This window comes from Leucoraja erinacea, chromosome 31 (assembly GCF_028641065.1).
Source record: "Leucoraja erinacea ecotype New England chromosome 31, Leri_hhj_1, whole genome shotgun sequence".
Taxonomy (NCBI): Eukaryota; Metazoa; Chordata; class Chondrichthyes; order Rajiformes; family Rajidae; genus Leucoraja; species Leucoraja erinaceus.
Genome location: NC_073407.1, coordinates 12,315,928 through 12,338,009, shown reverse-complemented (window position 1 = coordinate 12,338,009; position 22,082 = coordinate 12,315,928). Strand labels below are relative to the sequence as shown.

The 22,082-nt window shown below is 43.6% G+C and overlaps 1 protein-coding gene across 1 annotated transcript in view; it reads right to left on the bottom strand.

The window, feature by feature from the left end:
• cacna1ba (calcium channel, voltage-dependent, N type, alpha 1B subunit, a) overlaps window positions 1-22,082 on the bottom strand; it is a 494,356-nt gene that overhangs the window by 141,333 nt on the left and 330,941 nt on the right. The window contains exons 10-12 of the mRNA XM_055659954.1: window positions 6,508-6,623; window positions 4,459-4,515; window positions 1,650-1,739 (exon numbers count right to left, since the gene is read on the bottom strand). Of these exons, the coding sequence (XP_055515929.1) occupies window positions 1,650-1,739; window positions 4,459-4,515; window positions 6,508-6,623 (263 nt within the window). The remainder of the gene's footprint in view (window positions 1-1,649; window positions 1,740-4,458; window positions 4,516-6,507; window positions 6,624-22,082) is intronic.

Below are 22,082 nucleotides of genomic sequence, written 5' to 3'. Positions count from 1 at the left end.
AGCAATCAATGAAACCACATGGGATGGATCAGTAGCCAATCACTTCTTGTAATCTTTTCAGATTTCCCAAGTAAAACCTGGACCACCTCTAAACTGAACACCTTCCCTCCTGCCTTGTTCGTCCCATTCCAATGGATTTATTGACTAATGGCAATGAAAGCTGGCCACCGAGTCTTTGGATCATACTGCTTGGAAACAGGCCCTTCTGCCCAACTTGCCCACGCTGAACAACATGCTCCATCTGCACTACTCCCACCTGCCTGCATTTGGCCCATATCCTTCTAAACCTATCCTGTCTATGTACCTGTCCAAATGCTTTATAGACATTTTGATAGTACCTGTGTCAACTACCTGCTCTGGCAGCTCATTCCATATGCCTGTCACCCTTTGTGTAAAAAAAGTTGCCCCTTAGGCCCCTATTAAATCCTTCCCCCCTAACTTTAAACCTATGTCCAATGTTTCTTGATTCTCTTACTCTGGGTAAAAGACTATGAATTTACCGTATCTATTCCTCTCATTATCTTATACACCACTATACACCACCAGGGGGCGACGGTACGATGGCTGCCTCGCCAACGGTCTGTCTTCCGCTTTTCCTTCTTTATGTTTTTAGTTTGTTGTAAAATGTATGTTTTAGTTTATCTTTAGTTTTGTATCATGTGGGGGGGTTGGGGAAAGTTTCTTTATCTCTTAACTTGACGGAGATGCATTTTCCGTGTTGTATCTCCGTCCGCACTGCGGCCTAACATTGTGGGGTTGGCGGCCTCTTCTCTGGGGCTTCTAGAGCTCCAAAACCGTGGAGCCTGCAGGAGTTTAACGGGCGATCCCTTTGGCCGTTGGTGTTCCAACCTGCGGGAGCTGTGGACTTTAACACCATGGAGCACGCTGTCCCTGGTTAGGGGACCGATTTCGGGGACTCCAAGCCGCAGGAGTTTTCAACCATCCCGATGCGGGAGCTTAGACCTCCCGCGACGCGGGACCTCGAAAGCCGGCTGCGAATGGTTCTATTCCCCCAACCGGGAGGAAAGGAGGAAAGAAGATTTACTTTATTGCCTTCCATCACAGTGGGGAATGTGGAGGAGTCGCTGTGGTGGATGTTTATGTCAATTTTTATGTAGTTGTGAGTCGTGTTGCTTTTTTGTTATGACTGTACGGCAAACCAAATTCCTCGTATATGTGGCAAAACACGCTAATAAATTACGATTATGATTATGATAAGATCACCCCTCATCCTCCTGCGCTCTAAAGAATAGAGTCCGAGACTGGTCAACCTCTCCCTATAGCTCAGGCCCTCGGATCCTGGCAACATCCGTGTGAAGCCTCTCTGCATCGTTTCCAGTTTAACAACATCGAGGCAGACAGTTGATCTCATTACTAAATACAAGAAACGCTACTAGCTAGAAATAAATATTTTGCTAGAACCACTGAACATGAAATATTCGAGTAGCTGAGTTTGGCATTCTGCAACGGAGACTGAATCGGGAGGCAGAGCAGAAGGAGCCATGTTTAGCACATCTGGCTGAAGACGGGTTCTCGGAGACTTGCCTAGCTCCAACTCTCTGGCTGTAAAATGTTTTTTACTGTAAATACAAGGCTGACTCGTAGCCAAACAAAATTAAATACGAAGAGCTGGAAGAGTTTGCACTCACCCACTGAGGAAATGTCTGTGAAGTGATCTTCTCCCTCCTCAGCATTTATCAGGTCATTCTTACTCTTTTTTGTCGTTGCTCTCTTCAAAACTGTGAACAATCAAGAATCACTGCAACATCAAGAGCCAAGCACAACCTTCATATCGCATGCTGAGCACTTGATCCATCCAATGAATCGGTGGTTGATGAGATCAGAGTTAAGAATGGATCGACTGGGCTTATATTCACTGGAATTTAGAAGGATGAGAGGGAATCTTATAGAAACATATACAGTTCTTAAGGGATCGGACAGGCTAGATGCAGGAAAAATGTTCCCGATGTTGGGGGATGTCCAGAATCAAGGGTCACAGTTTAAGAATAAAGGGTCAGCCATGTAGGACTGAGATGAGGAAAAATATTTTCAACCAGAGAGTTGAGAATCTGTGGAATTCTCTGCCACAGAAGGCAGTGGAGGCCAATTCTCTGGATATATTCAAGAGAGAGATAGAGGCAGCTCTTAGGGCTAACGGAATCAAGGGATATGGGGAGAAAGCTGGAACGGATACTGATTGTGGGTGATCAGCCATGATCATATTGAATGGCGGTGCTGGCTTGAAGGGCCGAATGGCCTACTATTCTATGTTTCTATTGTCTATGTTTCTATGCTCAAGATTCGTTTTCCTGTAGTAGGATATGCAGCTTCCAATTCAGAGGTACAACATTTATCAAGCTCATCACATTCTATTGTCAACTGATGGAACACAGTTTCTACTTATCCTGCAACGCAGAGCAAGTATTAACTATTCAGTATTGAGGTGTAAAGCTAAGTCACTCACGTGATAGACTTTTCTGAAATTTTTAACTATCTACCATAATCCGTAATGAAGTATTTTTTCCAAGAAGTTCTGGCTCATTTAGTGTTTGGATAAATCTACTACTTCCAATTGGTATTAAAGCATGGCAGGTGCAAGATGGTACTTATATGTATCACATTAATATCGCCTTGAGATTACACAACCCTTTGAACACTAGATAAGTGTTCTTGGAATCCAGAAACCACTGGATATGGTGACGATTCACACAATTCTTTTTTCTCTCCTGAATCTGTCTTTTGAATTCATCAATCGCAAAAGTGGCACATTCTATCCTTGACACCTAACCGTTCCCTTCATTCAACGGCTGAATTGTGCTTCTGAAGAGGAAACACACAAGCCACTATAATGGGCTCTGCTCTTGAAAGAGATAGAGTGATGGCTAATATGATTGGCATGCAATTATATCTCTCAAAAGTGGGCAGCTGTGAGCAACAGGAGATACTTCAACATGAATTAGCACCAGTCGATCTGTTTAAGAACACAAATATGAGCTACCTCTTTTTGTCTGACATTCATTCAGGGATTCACAGGTAGATGCACAGAGTCTCTTGCCCAGAGTAGGTGAATCGAGGAGCAGGGGACATAGATTTAAGGTGAAGGGGAAAAGGTTGAATAGGAATCTGAGGGGTAACTTTTTCACACAAAGGGTGGTGGGTGTGTGGAACAAGCCGCCAGAGGAGGTAGTTGAGGCTGGGACTATCCCAACATTTAGGAAACAGTTAGGCAGGTACATGGATAGGACAGGTTTGGAGGGATTTGGGCGGGACTAGCGTAGCTGGGATATGCTGGCCGGTGTAGGCAAGTTGGGCTGAAGTGTCTGTTTTCACACTGTATCACTCTATGACACTATGATTTTTGTCAACACAGACAAACACTGTGTAAGGGGTTTAAAAAGTGATTTAATTTTCAAAGTTACTCCCAATTATATTAACATTCAATTTTATTTTAACGCTCATATCAGGAGTTTCTTGGGAGCCTGTCAGTAGTGCTACCCAGTATGGTCCTGAAAATCACAGGCTCAGTGGGCACTCTTTGTTGATGTTAGTTCATGTGATAGGAAGTGACTGGCAAAGTGCCGTTGCCTTGGGTGGAAATTGTCAGACAGTATTAACCACTGTGTTTGCTAAGCAGTCACTGACCTGGAAAATACATGGACTGAGTATCGAGAGGATCTGGTTCGGCTACCATGCCACCTGTTGTGAATCCTGACCGTCAAACACTGGCCAGATGTCACTGCAGCTCCTGGAGTCTTAGAGTCATACGATCGTACAGCACAGAAACAGGCTCTCCGACCCGCAGAGTCTGTGACAACTATTGAACACCCATTTGCACTAACCTCACATCTCACCCCATTTTATTCCACCCACATCCAACTCCCTCCAGATCCAGCCACAAACCTACACACACCTCATATTTCGCTTGGGCAGCTTAGAACCCAGTGGCATGAATGTTACTTTCCCTAATTACAAGTATCTCCTGCATTCCCCCCCCCCCCCTCCCACCCCCCATCCCCCACCCTAGGCATCCTGACCAGTTCCACCGTTAGCATCCAGGTATCCCTCTCGTTACCACACCTTCCCCAGCCAACAATGGCCTTTCCTGAGGTCCACCTTTCCTGAGGCCATCGGTTGCCAACTCTGATTAGTTCTGGCCTTTTCTCGCCACCAGTTTATTCTGGCCCATCATCACCACCCCCCCCCCCCCCCCCCCCCCCCCCCCCCCCCCCCCCCCCCCCCCCCCCCCCCCCCCCCCCAACCCCACCCCAACCACTTTCAGTCTGAAGAAGAGTTCCGACACGAAATATCACCCATTCATTTTCTCCAGAAACTTTGAAAAAGGTGTTCTCCATTACGTAACAGAACGGGGCATAAAATCTTTCAAAGGGCTATTGGGCATTAGCCAAAGAACTGTGAGTTCTCTATCCTTTACGGCTACAAGTAACAATGTGTACATACCATCCAAAGCACACTTGTCTTCTGCATTTTTGTCCTCCTCTGCCAGCATGACCTCCTCTAAACGAGACAAGGAAAACAAAGTAAGAAAATGGTAATTCTAGTCCATTTAAACAGTGTAAAACCCATCAAAGAAAATTAGAGTAGGATTAATGGCTTTTACAAACAATGGTCAAGGTTCTCTCCTTAATTTACCCATCAACCAAGTGACTTCCTTTACAATCATCTCTGGTACCATTCTGGCCTAACTGTATCAAAGTTATTGCCTTTGTCCTATCCATCACTCCAGCACACTCTCTGCAACCTGATGCTGTTTTGATGTGATTTCTTCCCAGTCCCACTAAAATGTCTTTGACCCGAAACTCAGTTTCTCTCTCCGCAGTTGCTGTCTGACCTGCTGAGCATTCCTAGCATCCTCTGCGTTTATTAATAAAGATCTGCTCCGCTTATCAAGGTGACATGTTTTGATTTGCACTCATCAGCATCTGGCATTTTAATATTTACATGGATTTCACTTCTCGTCGAATTGCCTTTTGTCAAACTGCATGTCAAAACATTTCTCAAAGTAATTTACAGAGTGAAGAGGCAGAGTGCAGTGTTGTAACCTTTGATAGTAATGCTGAATCAGTACATTGAATTACATTTTCCAAATAAACGTTTAAGAAAGAACTGCAGATGCTGGAAAACTCGAAGGTAGACAAAAATGCTGGAGAAACTCAACAGGTGAGGCAGGTCCTATGGAGCGAAGGAATAGGTGACGTTTCGGGTCGAGATCCTTCCTCAGATCCTTTGCTCCATAGATGCTGCCTCACCCGCTGAGTTTCTCCAGCATTTATGTCTCCCTTTTACAAATAAATTATCAGTTCAGTTCGGTTTAGTTTATTGCCACGTGTACCGAGGAACAGCGAAAGCTTTTTGTTGCGTGCTATCCAGTCAGCGGAAAGACAATACATGTTACAATCGAGCCATTTACCGTGTATAGAAACATGAAAAGGGAATAACATTTAGTGTGAGTTTAGAGGACAAAGGTATAAGGTGAAGGGGAAGAGATTTAATAGAAATCGGAGGGGTCATTTTTTCACACATAGGGTGGCGGGTCATGGAACAAGCTGCCAGAGGAGGTAGTTGAGGCAGGGACTGTTCCAACGTTTAAGAAACAGTTAGATAGGTACATGGATAGGACAGGTTTGGAGGGATATGGACCACACGCGGGCAGGTGGGAATAGTACAGCTGGGACACGTTGGCCGGTGTAGGTCAACATGTCCCAGCTATACATTTTCAAGTAGGTCTTTGAGATCAGCTTTTATCAGTAAAAACTGAGGAAATCCATGGGGTTATTAGTGTGTCCTCTTCTGGATGTTCCTCCTGCCTGGAAGTGAACAGCAATTGACAAAGGAGTGGAATCAGTTGATCCTTTGTTTTATTCACTTCTATCTTCATCATCTCCCCCAAAAAGTTACATTGCAGAAATCCGTAAAATGACACTTGAAGTGAAATCTTCGCTCTTAGGGCGAAAGGAATCAAGGGATATGGGGGAAAAGCAGGATGGGGTAAACATAGAAACATAGACAATAGGTGCAGGAGTAGGAGCCATTCGACCCTTCGAGCCTGCACCGCCATTCAATATGATCATGGCTGATCATCCAACTCAGTATCCCGTACCTGCCTTCTCTCAATACCCTCTGATCCCCTTAGCCACAAGGGCCACATCTAACTCCCTCTTAAATATAGCCAATGAACTGGCCTCGACTACCCTCTGCGGCAGAGAGTTCCAGAGATTCACCACTCTCTGTGTGAAAAAAAAAAGAGAGAAAAAAAAATAAAAAAATTATACTAATTATAGATGATCAGGCATGATTATATTGAATGGCTGTGCTTGCTAGAAGGGCTGAATGGCCTACTCCTGCACCTATTATTCTATGTTTTTATGTTTCCATGGGTGATCAGCACAGTAGAAGTGTGGCACAAGGATCTTGCACACGACATATGGTGGTTATACAAATGTGAGGTTATGAACTTTTGCACAGAATCAACATCAGCTATATTCTCACCAGCTATATGGATCCAACGCAGATACCTGTTGAACTCTTGCTCTACCTGCTGTTGTCTTCTTAGTTTTAGAAATGCCCGTCTGTTCTCCACCCTTTCCCTTTCCTTTGCAAACTCGCTGCAAGATAAAAACACATTTTATTTTTTTTGGTTTATGCTAAAAGCAAGCAAATTTGTCAAACAGAGCATGAGAGATAATCTTCACTTCAGGATTGTTTTCACAATTTGTAGACAGAAATGATTTGAACAAAACAGAGTTAATCTTAACGTTGGGTTCCAGTTTCAAAATAATAGGCAGACAGAAAATGCCGGGAACACTCAGAAGGTTAGGCAGCATCTGTGGAAATGGAAACAGAGTTCATGTTTTTAGCTGAAGGCCCCTCATCAGAACTGGGAAAGAGAGAAAACTAATTTGACTTTACCAGTGAAGATCCTAAGGTACTGAGAATTACCATGAGCTGATCTGGATAGACACAAAGTGCTGGAGTAACAGCAGGTAAGGCAGCATCTCTGGAGAAAAAGAATAGGTGACAGTTTGGGTCGGACCCCTTCTTCAGACCCCACCCGAATCATCACCTATTCTTTTTCTCCAAAGATGCTGCCTGACCTGCTGTTACTCCAGCATAGTGTGTCTTTCTTTGGCATAAACCAGCATCTAGATAGCAGTCTGAAGAAGGGTTTCGGCCCGAAACGTTGCCTATTTCCTTCGCTCCATAGATGCTGCAGCACCCGCTGAGTTTCTCCAGCATTTTTGTCTACCTTCCATTTTCCATCTTCTGCAGTTCCATCCTAAACATCTAGATTTCTTTCCTACACGTTATATGACCTGACCTTATTTAGCAAAGCAGTCCTTGAGATTGTGTTAGTCGCCAATCCCAGCGAGGTCAGGAATGCAGCCTCAGGGTTAAATAACACCATTGAGGAAGAAAAGGGGTTTGTAAAACATAAATGCGCAGCAAGCAAATAAGGGCTATAATTTATCAGACATGTGAGGCTGAAAATTTGACAGCAAATGAATTTGAATTAGCGTCAGTGCCATTTGGGAAGTTTTATGCCAAAAGAAATGTGTCAGGGAGAATGAAGATATTCGCAAAAAGACAGATCTCCTGATGTCAAGATATCTAGAAAAGTGAATCAAGTCGAATCACTTTTCAACAACACGAGGTCAGTTTACTGGAGTTCAGTGAACGGAATCCTGGTTGACGTTATTCTCAGCCTGGGTAGTGACGATGAGATAATTCTGTTGACAGTCAGGGACATGTAATTACACTGGCATAGACTCATAGAGTGATACAGTGCGGAAACAGGCTCATCGGCCCAACTTGTCCACACCGGCCAACATGGCCCAGCTACACTAGTCCCACCTGCCCATGTTTGGTCCATATCCCTCTAAACCAGTACTATCCGTGTACCTGTCTAACTGTTTCTTAAATGTTGAGATAATCCTTGCCTCAACTACCTCCTCTGGCAGCTTGTTCCACACACCCTTTGTGTGAAAAAGTTAACCCTAAAAATCCGTTCCTTCTTCAGATTCCAAAAACTTTATAAGATCCTCTCATCTCCTACTTATCCAATGATCTCTGTCCCCCCTCCTCTGCACTCCCCTCTTCTCAGATCCCAAAATGTACGCAATACTCCAGGTGTGGTCTGCCAAGACCCTGTTCTCCCTGCTCCTATACTCAAATCCTTTCGCTATGAAAGCTAACATACCATTCGCATTCATCACTGCCTGCTGCACCTGCATGCCTACTTTCAATGACTGGTGTACCATGACACCCAGGTCTCGCTGCATCTCCCCTTCCTTTTTCCCACCCAAAATGGATAACCTCACATTATCCACATTAACCTTAAAATTCACTTATTCTAATGACTGAGCTCATTTTCATTGCATTTTTTCAGTAAAATTACCCTGCTCTTATCAGGAGATGTTACTTTAGTTTTGGTCGTAATCTTTATTTCCTTCACTCATTAAACAGATTCAGTTTTCTGAGTGAAATGAGAAGAGAACAATCTGTCTCTGAACGTCACCAAGACCAAAGAGATGATTGTAGACTTCAGGAGAACGCAGCCCCCCCCCCCCCCCCCTTCCCCTTATGCACATCAATGGCTCCATCGTGGAGAGGGTTTGGTCCTATCCCTGGTGAAACTTCCTCGTACTATCAGTGAACCTTCTAAGAATTTTCTTAAAGTTTCTAGATAATCCTTGCCCTAAATCTACCTATACCTGGCCCAGATTGTTTCCATAAGATGAACATCAAATTCCTAGGGGTGCACCTCGCTGATGACCTCTCCTGGTCTCTAAACACTACACACCTGGCCGGGAGGGCTCAGCAGAGACTGTGCTTCCTCAGGAGTCTGAAACGAGCGAGGCTTCCCCCACCCATCCACTCTATATTCTACAGAGGTACCATAGGGAGCGTCATGACCAGCTGCATCGCCATCTGGTACGGGAGAAGCACCGCATCAGGCAGGAAGACCCTGCAGCGATTAGTCAGCACAGCGGAGAATAATCGGGAGCCTCTCCCATCCATTCTGGACATTTTCAACAAAAGATGCCTCCGAAAAGCCTCCAACATTATAAATGACTGCTGCCACCCCTCCCATGGACTCTTTGTCCCTCTGCCCTCCGTCATGAGGTACCGGAGCATCAAGGCCAGCACCACCAGGACGTGGAACATGATGAGCATCCTGCTGCCCCCCCACACACACACACACACACACACGCTGCACTGGCACCTTACATCAATATCAACCACTGTGCACCTTGCACCTCAGCCCCGTGAGGAACAATATTTCGTTCAAATGGATACTTATATGTTCGAAGGACAAATAAATTATTATTTTTATTTTATTTATTTATTTATTTATTTTAATGTGATTTTGCAATAGAAGAGTTCACCTCCTGAAATTTAAACCAATTTGTCAGGGGGATCAGTGATAGAGTAAATGTATAGTTGAAGGCATGAAAACCTGGACCTGTGGAATGCGCTTCCGACAATATCTGGCAGATCAGGGAGACTTCCCGTAGAGCAGGATGTGCTTCCACCCGCAGCTCCTGACTGATTCCATTGCATTGGACTCGCTGTGGTGCAGCCGAGAAGCTTAGGACATTGTGGACAGCGCATGTAGTCCTCAACCTTGCTTGAGCTGTTGAGAAGGTTTTAAACCAAGGGGATTGGATAGACTAAATCTATAGTTCAAGGCAAGATTCAATATATTGAGGAAGGGAAACTAGGGCAAAAAAAACCCCAATGTGCTGGAGGAACTCAGCAGGTGAGATAGAATCTCTGGAGGGAAATGGACGTTTTGGGCTTTTTGAGCTTTTTTTGAGCTTCTTCAGTGGTTTGTTTTTTTTGGCTCCAGATTCCAGCATTTGCAGTTTCTTGTGCCTCAATGGAAGGGAACTAAGTCAGTCTAGTAGGCAGTGCAGACATGGTGATGATACGGCACATGGAAAAATTGGAAGGCAAACCTGCATCTAATTTAGGGACCTGACAACTAAGATGAATGAACTAGGTGCATTAATAAGCATGTGGGAACATGGTGTTGTTGGTGAGAGAGGGTCAGGACTTATAATCAAGGGGGGAATAGGGTGAATGCACAGAGTCTGTTACCAAGAGAAGGGGATGTTTAAGCTGAGAGGGGAAATAGGAACCTGAGGGCCAACTTTATCACTCAGAGAGTGGTGGGTGTATGGAATGAGCTGCCAGAGAAGGCAGTTGAGGCAGAAACTGAGGCAGTTGAGGCAGATACTGTAACAGCATTTAAAAGACACTTGGACAGGTACGTAGATGGGAAGGGTTTAGCGGGATATGGGTCAAACGCGGGCAGATAGGAGTAGCTTAGATGGGGCATCTTGGTCGGAGGAGGCGAGATGGGCCAAAGGGCCTGTTTCCATGCTGCTTAGCAACTGCACTCTGGTGCTAAAACCAGCAAGGGGATACAGAGTTACAGTCATTAGCCACAACTTGAGGATTCTACTCAAACAATTGGACCTGATGCAGGGACAGGGTTGCCATTCAATTCAATGGATGACAACAACCAGGAGAGATGAAGGTGTTTGTTTACTTCAGTTGTAAAGACGTGTCCATTTAGTTAACTGTTTTCAAGTGTTTTAGGTTTTTCATATTAATAACGCTAAATGTTTTAAGGCTTCAAATAGTCAGAGACAATCAAAAGTATTCCAAGGTTTGACAAGTAATTCAGCGGATGTCAAGACAAGATAAGGCAAGATACATTTATTTTCACATGTGCCAGTTGGCACAGTGAAATGTGTGTTCACCATACAGCCATACAATTAAAATAAAGAACACAACACACGATAGAGTCCAACATAAAACATCCCCACACAGCAGAATCAAAGTTTCCCACTGTGAGGGAAGGCACCAAAGTCAGCCGTCTTCCTCTGTTGTTCTTAATGTTCACCCGTGGTCATTGTACTTTGAACAGAGATTAGTTCTGTGAACAGAACAAATCTCCACAATCTGGATTCTCTCTTTAATAATACTTTCATTGTGGATGGCCCAGTCATTGTGCAGGGCATCAACATTCCAGAATAAATTGGTTCCTCTGGTAGGTTCCCACCAGTTATCCCACGATCCTCAACATCTGGGCCTTCCGTTTCCTATCTACCATGCCATTTCTCTGTGACTAACGATATAACTCAGAGTTTCTTTTCCACATTAGTCCAGATACACCTGCAACAATTAGCACCTGTGAAGCTTCTGGAGCCATCATTAAACTTTCCACCTAACCTCCATTCTCGAGCCATGCCTAGCAAATTCACACACACCAGGTACAATGTTTTTACCTTGATACCAAGCCAATTAACCTACAAATTGTACGTCTTTGGAGTGGGGGGGGGGGGGGGGGAACCGAAGATCTCGGAGAAAACCCAAGCGGTCACGGGGAGAACGTACAAACTCCATGCAGACAGCACCCGTAGTCGGGATAGAACCCGGGTCTCTGTTGTTGTAAGTGCTGTAAGGCAGCAACTCTACCACTTGCCGCCCAAATATATAATGATCAGTGATGGTGCAGGAGGCTGGCCACGAGGAGGAGAGTCGCAGACTCCAGCAAGATGTATAGATGATTTGGTCTCCTGGGCAGACCAGTGGAAAACGGGACATAATCCAGAAAAAATTGAGGTGCAACAAGAAAGGCGGTGGTAGATATCCAACTCATTATCAAACCGATCCCAACAACTCCCAGGTTAATATTATTTCATGCTCTATTTGTCTAAGGGGTTTACCCACAGAAATTGGTCTTTCAAACGGACTATAAAAATTGACATTTCGTAAAATTGGCATTTCAACAGAAAAAGGCAAATGGGACGATAGTGAGTGGAGTAGAGGAACAAATAAACCATGGGGAGCTATTTCAAGAAAACCTTTCAATTAAAAGATGCCGGAGAGAAAGGTTTCCAGCAGTTCCTATTACAAAGTAACTTGTTTTCCAAATTACCTTGCTGGCACGTGGTACATAAGTCCAAAGTTGGTTCAGCAGTAGCATTCTCTAACTGAAGAGCCACAGATAGAAAGAAAAATGATCTTGTAAATTATAATAAGCACTTTACCAAATGAATCCTCAGAACCAGCCAAATTCCAGCAATTACAATTTTTGAGCATTTAAAAAATTATATGCTGACCTGTGGCTGTTTGAACACAATTGAAAGAACTATATTCAAAACCGCATTACAACATACTCCAACTGTTGGTACTGATGCAGAATTACTTGTTCAGATGCAATTGAGAATCTGGGCTGAAGTTGTATTTGAAATTGTAATGCTTTTTTTTTAAGTCAGCTTATTTTTTTGAGTTTCTGCTTAAACTAATTTGCGCACAAACAAATGTTTCCGTTTAATTATTTAAAATAGTTTCTAAAATCTATATTGAATTATTTATATTATTCATGTCCACTGCTCAGATCTTTGTTAAATGCAATATTAATGTGTAAAAGCTTTTAAAACGTGCCCTTTACTAGCCTATATACAGCAAGCTTGGCTTGAAGAGCCGCCTCAAACAATTGCAAACAAATAAAAACTGTAAAACCTCACAAATAATTTCCATCTGGTTCAGATGTTGTGAAATTATTTCTGACCAACATGGAAGATTCAAATAAACTGAACTTGCTCAATGTAAATTGTGCTTAACATGCATCAACCTTTTTTAGTTGCTTTGGCTGTCTTGAAGTGATTGAAAGTGGTTGAAACATCAGCTCAAAGTCTGTAGTTTTAGTTTACTTTATTTTAGAGATACAGCGTAGAAACAGACCATTTGGGCAAAGGATCCCTGCACATTAACACTATCCTACACACTAGGGACAATTTACACTTATACTAGCAATGTTACAAAATTTTGAGATTTAAAAAATCAAGTCAGCAATTTATCCCATCAGATAAAGCATAACAATAAGTTTAATTTGACACCTAATTCACTTTCATATCTCAAGTAATAAAAAAGTTATGGCCATTTTCATACCCGGAAATTAGCATCTTGTTCCCTATTGATTTTCTATGGAAATAACAAAAAAGCTGTGATCGAGGACAGTCAAAAGCCCATAACCTTCTTAAAAATTAAGAGAACTGAATGAAATTTTCAGTTATCATAGATTGAACCATTCTGAAACAAATATAAAATAATCTTACTTGGAGGACCTGAAATTAAAGCATATAATTAGTTAGTTACCCAATTGTAGCTAATTTCAAACTTCAATTACTAGATCTAAACATCTATCCATTTCTTAATAAATGATTAACATTTTTAAATAGCCTAAGTGTCCAAATAATATTCACAAATAATTCACAATAAAACCTGATTTTTAAATCTCATTTACATCAATTTATAGGCCAAATGGAAGGAATTTAGTGTTCAATTGCTGTAAATTAAAGTCAATTTAAATCGGCTTTCTAGTGGGATCCTGTGAACGCGCTGGTTTAGAACGTTCACAATGCAGTGGATTTGTGCCCTCAAATGCCCAGAAAAATACTGCGGGATATAAAGAGCCCAAAATGAACTATTCGCTATAGAAAACTTTATATACAGGGTTCTTAAGAAGCCCCTTTTAATGTAAAAATAAGGTACATACCTTTAATTGTTTGCTTTATAAAACCCTGGGGCTGCGAGAGGTCGCGGGTTGAGAGAGTGGTTTTTAAACTACTATAACTATTATACAAGGCCATAAAAACTAATAATACCTTTTGCGACGGGGTCTTTCAGCGATTTTCCGTTAATGATTTACTAGGCTGAACATTTTCGATTGCAACAGCCTAGTAAAAATCGCGTTTTAAACCCGCCCCCTCTAAACAGCGCCAAAATCACACACACGGCCTGGGGGCAGATTCCCATCGACGATTCGGGTAGGTTTTGTAACATACCTACTTATACCAAGCCAATTAACCTACAAACCTTTACGTCTTTTGGAATGTGGGAGGAAACCAAAGATCTCAGAGAAAATCCATGCAGGTCACGGGGAGAATGTCCAAATTCCATACAGACAGCACCCGTAGTCGGTACCGAACCCGGGTCTCCGGCCCTGCATGTGCTGTAAGGCAGCAACTCTACCAACTCCAACTTTTTGTGTCTGTCTTCGGTTTAAACCAGCATTTGCAGTTCCTTCCTACACATTAAAAAAATCAGTCCGAAGAAGGATCCCAATCTCGTTCTCTCTCCCTCTCCCTCCATCTCACAATGGGGAATGGGGAGAGAGAGAGGAGGAAGGGGAGAGAGATGAGGGAGAGAGAGAGAGAGAGAGAGAAAGAAGGAGAAGGAGGGAAGGAGATGAAGGAGAGAAGGAGTGAGTGAGAGAGAGAGAGAGGGGGAGAGAAGGTGCCACCCAGATCTGCCAGGCCTGATCAGATATATCCAAAGACATTGTGGGAAGCTGGAGAATAAATTGCAGGAACCGTGAGATACATGAATGGTTAGACATGGGTGAGGAACCGGAAGGGAGCTAATGTTGAGCCTCTATTTACGAAGAGCTGCAAAGAAAGGCCTGGGAACCAGAAATGACTACCCCAACTGGATAAAGAATTGGCTTCATGAAAGGGAGTAGAGGGTGATGGTGAAAGTTTGTTTTTAGGACCGGCGGCCAATGACGAGTAGTGTGCTTCATAGATCAGCGCTGGGCCCATTGCAGTTTGTGGTCATTATCAACGATTTGGATGGGAAAGTGCAAGATATGATTAGTAAGCTTGCGGATAACAGGAAAGTTGGTGGCAATGTAGATAGCAAAGATGGTTATCAAAAATTGCAGCAGGATCTTGATGAGTTGGGCAGGTGGGCTGAGAAATGGTAAATGGAGTTTAATACAGATAAGTTCGAGGTATTGCATTTTGAGAAGTCAAACCATGGCAGGACCTTCATAGTGAATGGCAGGTTTCTGGTTAATATTATGAAGCCGAAGGATCAAGGAGTGCAGGTACATATCCCTTGAAAGTGGCATCACAGGATGGTCAACAAGGCCGTCAGCACATTGGCCTTCATCAGCCAGAATATTGAGTATAGAATTTGAAATGTTATGTTACAGTTGTACAAGATATTGGCGAGGCCCCATTGGGCATATTATGTTCAGTTTTGGTCACCCTGTTATAGAAAATATGTTGTTAAGCTGAAAAGGGAGCAAAGAAGATTTAGAAGGATGCTGCCAGGACTCGAGGGCCTGAGCTATAGAGAGAGGCTGAGCAGGCTAGGACTTTATTCCTTGAAGCGCAGGAAGACGAGGCGTGATATTACAGAGGTATATAGGATCATGAGGGGAATAGATTGGGTAAATGCACACAATCTTTTGCCCAGATTATGGGAATCAAGAACCAGAGGACATAGGTTTAAGGTGAGGGGAGAAATTGGAATCTGAAAGGCGGTGGGTATATGGAACGAGCTGACAGAGGAGTTAGTTGAGGCAATTACTATCACACAACATTTAAAAGACATTTGCACAGGTACATGTATAGGAAGGGTTTCAAGGGATGAATGAATGAATGAATGATTGAATGAATGAATGTATGAATGTATGAAAACTGAATGAAAACTTTATTGTCATTCAGATATACACCTAGACACAGTGCACCTTGAACGAAATTTCGTTGCATTTTACTCTCCAAAATCAGTTAATAGTTAAAAGTTCTAGGTGCGTCCATAAAAATGCCTCATGCGCATGGTTCTGTAAAATAAATATGGGCCAAACGCAGACAGGGAGTAGTGTAGATGCGCATCTTGGTCGACCTGGTCAAGATGGGCCGAAGGGCCTGTTTTCCATGCTGTATGACTCTATGTCTCCTGAATCTTCAAAAAGATTATTTCTATTTTCTCCGTGTAAGACACTACAGAATTTTATACATTCCATTCTCCCCAGCCTCCTTTGTTTGTAACGAAAACATCCTGAGCCTATTCCAGCTTCATTCATAGCTACAATTTTACCAGTCCCGGCTATTTCTTTGTAAATTACCTTCTCTGCACCGACTCCAGTGCAATCACGTCTCTGTATAATTAACGCACTGCTCAAGCTGTGAGAGAACTAGCACATCCTGATAACGTGCCTGCGTTTATATTCTATGACTCGGCCAATTAAAGAAACTACCCTGTATGCCTTATCAGCCAAGGTATTGTCCCACCTTACTCCCTGCAAGGATATTTGCATATGAACTGCACAATCTCTTTGCCCCTTCTCTTCAATCAGTTTCCCACCATTTGCTCTGTCGGAATTCGCTTTACCTCACATTTCTCTGGATTAAATTACTTTTGTCATTTTTCCTGCTCAACTGAATAGCCAGTCTTCCTCACTTGAATCTCTCGTGCTCTGTGGAAGAGTGCAGCACAAGAACAGGCCCTTCTGTGCTGAATATGTGGCGAAGTAATCTGTGGAGTGAAGGAATAGGTGATGTTTCGGTTTGAGACCCTTCTTCAGAGTGAGTTCCACCGCAAATTGGAGGAGTAGCACCTCATATTTCGCTAGGGTAGTTTACACCCCAGCGATATGAACATTGACCTCCAATTTTGTTGCTTTCTCCCTCCTTCCCCTCCCATTCCCAGCCCTCCCACAGCCTACTGTCTCAGCCTCTTCCTTTTTTCTACCCTCCCCCCATCCCCCCACCTCCACATCAGTCTGAATAAGGGTCTCGACCCTAAACGTCACCTATTCCATCACTCCATAGATGTTGCCTCACACGCTGAGTTTCTCCAGCATTTGTCTACCTTCGATTTTTCCAGCATCTGCAGTTCTTTCTGAAACATTTTGGCAAGTAATCTCCTCTGCCAGCACGTGATCCATATCCTCCCATTCCTTATATATCCATCTGATTATCCAAAAGCCTCTTAAACAGAACAATTGTATCTGCTTAAACCCGTATCCCCGGCAACACGTTCTAAACACCAACCACTCTCTGTGTAAACAAATTGTCCTGTACATCTCCTTTAAACTTTCCACCCCTGACCTTAAAACGATTCCCTCTAGTCTTTGACATTTCTACTCTGGGGAAAAGGTTCTCACTGTCTGCACTATCTATGCCTCTCATAATTTTACAGTATATATATGTCTGTGAGGTCTCTCAACCTCCGACACCAAAGAGCAAACAATCAAAATGTATCCAACTTTTACTTACAGCTAACACCCTATAATTCAAGCAGCATTCTGGTAAACCTTACTGCATCCTTCCTGTAACGGGGCGACAAGAACTGCACACAATGCTCCAAATGTGGCCCATAAGGTTTTATAAAGATGCAACGTGACTTCCTGAATCCTATACTCCATTCCTCAAACAATGAAGACAAGCATAATATATACCTTCTTTACCACCTTCTATAAATGTGTAACCACATTTCAGGGAGCTTTAGACTTGGAACCCAATATCCTTTTGTACATTTGAGTGCCTGGCCATTAACCGTATACTTTCTCCTTACATTCGACCTCCTAAAATACAACACCTCACATTCACTAGGATTAAACTCCATCTGCAATTTCTCCACCCACATCTGTAACCGATTTAAATCCCACGGTATCTTTCAACAGCACTTCCCGCTGTTCATAACGCCACCATTTTCTGCATAATCTGCAAGCGTACTAGGCCATCTACATTTACATCTAAGTGACTTAAATAGTAATTTCTATCTCGCTGGCAAACATGTGGAAAATATTTACATCATGTGCCCTACATTTATACCCAAGTTATTGATGCAGTAACAACATAGTTATCCAGCCTTACACACGAACAGACTCTGTCCACTGACATTACAGAAAGAAACATCGAAACATAGAAAAATAGGTGCAGGAGTAGGCCATTCGGCCCTTTAAGCCAGAAGAGAAGGAATGGGTGATGTTTCGTGTCGAGACCCTTCTTCAGTCTGAAAGAAGGGTCTTGACCCAAAACGTCACCCATTGCTTCTCTCCAGAGATGCTGCCGGTCCCGCTGAGTTACTCCAGCATTTGGTGTCTATCGTCAATTTTCTTGGCCCCGCTCTGGGAGTAGGAGTGGGGGCTGATCCAGACCGCAACGGACGTGAGCCCCAGGCCGAGTTCGGCGATCGTTTGCCTGCTTCTGCTGCTGTTAGAGATGAGACGTTGCGTCGCGCCAGGGTCTTGGGCCTGTCCCACTTTGGCCGTCAGTTCCACGACAGGCCGTTGGCGCGCGAAGATTTCATTCGCTACAAAAACTTTGGAGCCCCGCGCGATGTCGCGCACAACCACATACCCCTCTGCGTTTCTCAGTGGGACTGGCCCCGCGCGACCATACGATGCCCGTGCGCCTCAACGCGACCACGAGGTCACGTAATTTGCGTGCCAAGGACACCCAAGTGGGACAGGCCCTTTACTCTCTCTTGAAAACATCCAGTGAATTGGCCTCCACTGCCTTCTGTGGCAGAGAATTCTACAGATTCACAACTCTCTGGGTGAAACAACCAGGTCGAAGGAGGGACAGTGGTGAGAGAGCATCAGAATGATGGAGGAGCAGCATCAAGTTGCCCCTGGACTGACTGGGGAGACGGTGCCAAAGGAACAGCCAGGCTGATAGCAAACATCACTGTGAGAGCATTGGGGCAGCAGCACGACCGTGTTCACATTTTTGGGGGGATTTCCGCAACATTTACATACAGCTATATTCGAGTACACTTTCATACAAACAGAACAGTGGTGCAGTAGTAGAGTTTCGCCCTTTACAATGCCAGAGACCAGGGTTTGATCCTGACTACAGACTGATTCCTGGGACGTCAGGACTGTCTTATGAAGAAAGACTGGATAGACTTGTTTTATACTCTCTAGAATTTGGAAGATTGAGAGGGGAATCTTATAGAAACTTACAAAATTCTTAAGGGGTTGGACAGGCTAGATGCAGGAAGATTGCTCCCAATGTTGGGGAAGTCCAGGACAAGGGGTCACAGCTTAAGGATAAGGGGGAAATCCTTTAAAACCGAGATGAGAAGAACTTTTTTCACACAGAGAGTGGTGAATCTGTGGAACTCTCTGCCACAGAGGGTAGTTGAGGCCAGTTCATTGGCTATATTTAAGAGGGAGTTAGATGTGGCCCTTGTGGCTAAGGGGATCAGGGGGTATGGAGAGAAGGCAGGTACGGGATACTGAGTTGGATGATCAGCCATGATCATATTGAATGGCGGTGCAGGCTCGAAGGGCCGAATGGCCTACTCCTGCACCTAATTTCTATGTTTCTATGTTTCTATGTTTACAGGGCAGCATGGTGGCGCTGCAGTAGAGTTGTTGGCTTATAGCACTTTCAGCATCAGAGAGGTGGGTTCGATCCCGACTATGGGTGCCGTTTGTATGGAGATTGTACGTTCCCCCCGTGACCACGTGGGTTTTCTCTGATCTTTGGTTTCCTCCCGCACACAGGTTTGTAGGATAATTAGCTCGGTATAAATGTAAATTGTCCACAGTGCGTGGTTAACGTGTTAATGTGCGGAGATCGCTGGTTGGTGCAGACTCGGTGGGCCGAAGGGCCTGTTTCTGCCCTGTATCTCTAAACTAAATTAAACACTGGGTGCAAGGTAGATGGCATGTTGACCGATGTGCTTTAGGACGGTGAACAATCTTTGAGAAACATTGATTAGCTTCAGTATAGATCGGTTTATACAACTTGGATTTAAATGCAAATATTTCCTTCATTTATGTGAAGAGATGATTGAAGAATCATGACTGTCACACAACAAATGCCACCATGCAGATGCTAACCATTGCAGGTGACTCTTTTGCAACACTTGCAGTTTTTATCATCTCTCTTGAACACATACCTGTAACCCAAATGTAAGTTTAGGCTCGAGTTGAACCCAAAAGGTTTTTTAGTTCCATTGAAACCAGCTCTTTAATAAAACCTGAACTGACATGTCACTCATTAGTCGGTTTCTACAGATATGCCTTTCACCCCCCCAAAAACCAAAATAATAATTTCACCCACGGTGTTTCTAATATAATTTTAAATAAATTTCTTGGTTGCTGTGACAATTAAGGTTAGACACAGTGAAGGCTTAATGACATGTTTACATTCATTTCTGCCTGTTAAAATATTCAGATTCACTGGGGACAGATAGTGAAAGGCATCAACACCATCTGGAACCTCAGATAAATTCAATGCCCCTGGCACAAGCTATGGTGATGCATTCCTGACTTCTACATTGGGGGTGGGGGTCTTATAACCAACAATGTGCCCTATTTGTATTCGTAAGGAACCGAGCACTAGTTTCAGCTGCATGTCCTGGATCAGTTATATTACCCTGAGTTTACATGGTCCAGCTTAGGGTAAGGTTAAAATCTCAGTCAGCTTGTGCAAAATGGCCAGGCGGAAACTGAATACTTTCCTTAATATCTCGTTCATTCTTTAAACTCAGTCACCCGACCAGTACTGTGCTTTCCTAATACTTCACATTTTCCAAAAAATCAGAAGGGCTGAGCAAAACTAAAAGACTTGTTTTATGTACGTCTTAACAATTGAAACTAATTTTTGAAAGGTATTTTAAAAGATCGTTTGCAATCTCTCACTGGCTGCATCACCAATGAATCATATTGATTCCCCCATTTCTGCTGTTGGTTGATCATGGAGTTGTACAGAACTGACGTTGATGCTTTGATCCGCCATATCCATGCCAAGCTCCATCTCCCTGTATACCTTGCCTCTTCGTTTTTTTTTTAAACGTTCTGGCACGTTTATTAAGAAAATGTGTGTCGGAACGACATTGAGTGTCCATTCAGCCCATCTATCTGTGAGCAATAGAATTTCCAGAGCCCTGTCTTTTCCATGCTTTAGCAAATTGAAATAGTGTTCATAAAATGATCTTGGAAGAGCTTACTGCTTTTTGAAATGTCTTTTAACTAAGTCCAGCCACATGATATTCTCTGCCATGTGTAGAACTGCAAATGCTGGTTTAAACTGAAGATGGACACAAAAAGATGGAGTAACACAGCGGGTCAGGCAGTATATCTGGAGAAAAGGATCAGGGGGTCTTTCCTATTCCTTTTCTCCAGAGATGCTGCCTGACCCGCTGAGTTACTCCGGCTTTTTGTGTTTATCTGACGTTCTGCTTTGCTTTGTGCGCGTGGGCAGCTTGTTGTGCTCCCGTTCCCCCCCCCCCCCCCTCTCTTCACCACACAATCCTGCTGCAGTGCACAGGCCAACATCACAGGCAAGCTTAATTTCCCAGGACCCATTTGGCTCCTCAGTGTGAGCTGCAGCCACCCGGACCCATCACTACACAAGGAGTTGCCATGGAAACTGTGAGCAGAGTAGCTTACCACCAATGCAGTAAAGCGTCAACACGGTAAAACGAACAACTCAGCGTTGAGAAAGCTGCATAAACCTCTCCTCCAATGGCCCCGAACACAACTCTCTCTCCCAACCACTGCATAAAATTGTTTAAAATTCCAGAGCTTATGCTTGAAAATTAAAGATGACCAAAAGTTGGGAGGCCAACATTGTCCACAAACCAAAACACCCAGGAATGTATCTTGCAAGGGCGGGCAACGTTACTGAGCGAGTTAATAGTGGTTCAAAATTACGAGGTGACTTGATAGAGTGAATAATAAGAATGGAGCCATGAGGGATATGAGACTAGAGTGGAATGGGCATCTTGGTTGGCAAGGACAAGTTGGGCTGGATGATTCTGTGAGAGAGCCGGCAACTAGGTGTACAGATGTAAGTCGTATGGCTATAAAACCAGTTGGGGAGAAGCTATTAATAAATTCAGTAAGCTATTGTGATTGCCAATGTACCAACTGATAGGCTGGTGGAAGAAAATTAAACAATAACAAAACCATTAACACTTGAATGGGCCGCGTATGAGGAAGGGGGCAAGGAATTTCCGTAAGAAGCCACACATTGTGTGGCCCCCAGGTACACAAAAAAAAGCTGGAGAAACTCAGCGGGTGCAGCAGCATCACCCGCTGAGTTTCTCCAGTTTTTTTTGTGTACCTTTGATTTTCCAGCATCTGCAGTTCCTTCTTAAACACATTGTGTAGTCCCCATATGAGTTCCCATCGCTGCAGGTCGGATCTGGAGAGTGAAGTTGAAAGATATCTGTTTGAGATCAGAATGAGATCAGCCAGGTCAAGGTGGAGAAGAAAGGACCTATTGCTCTACCTG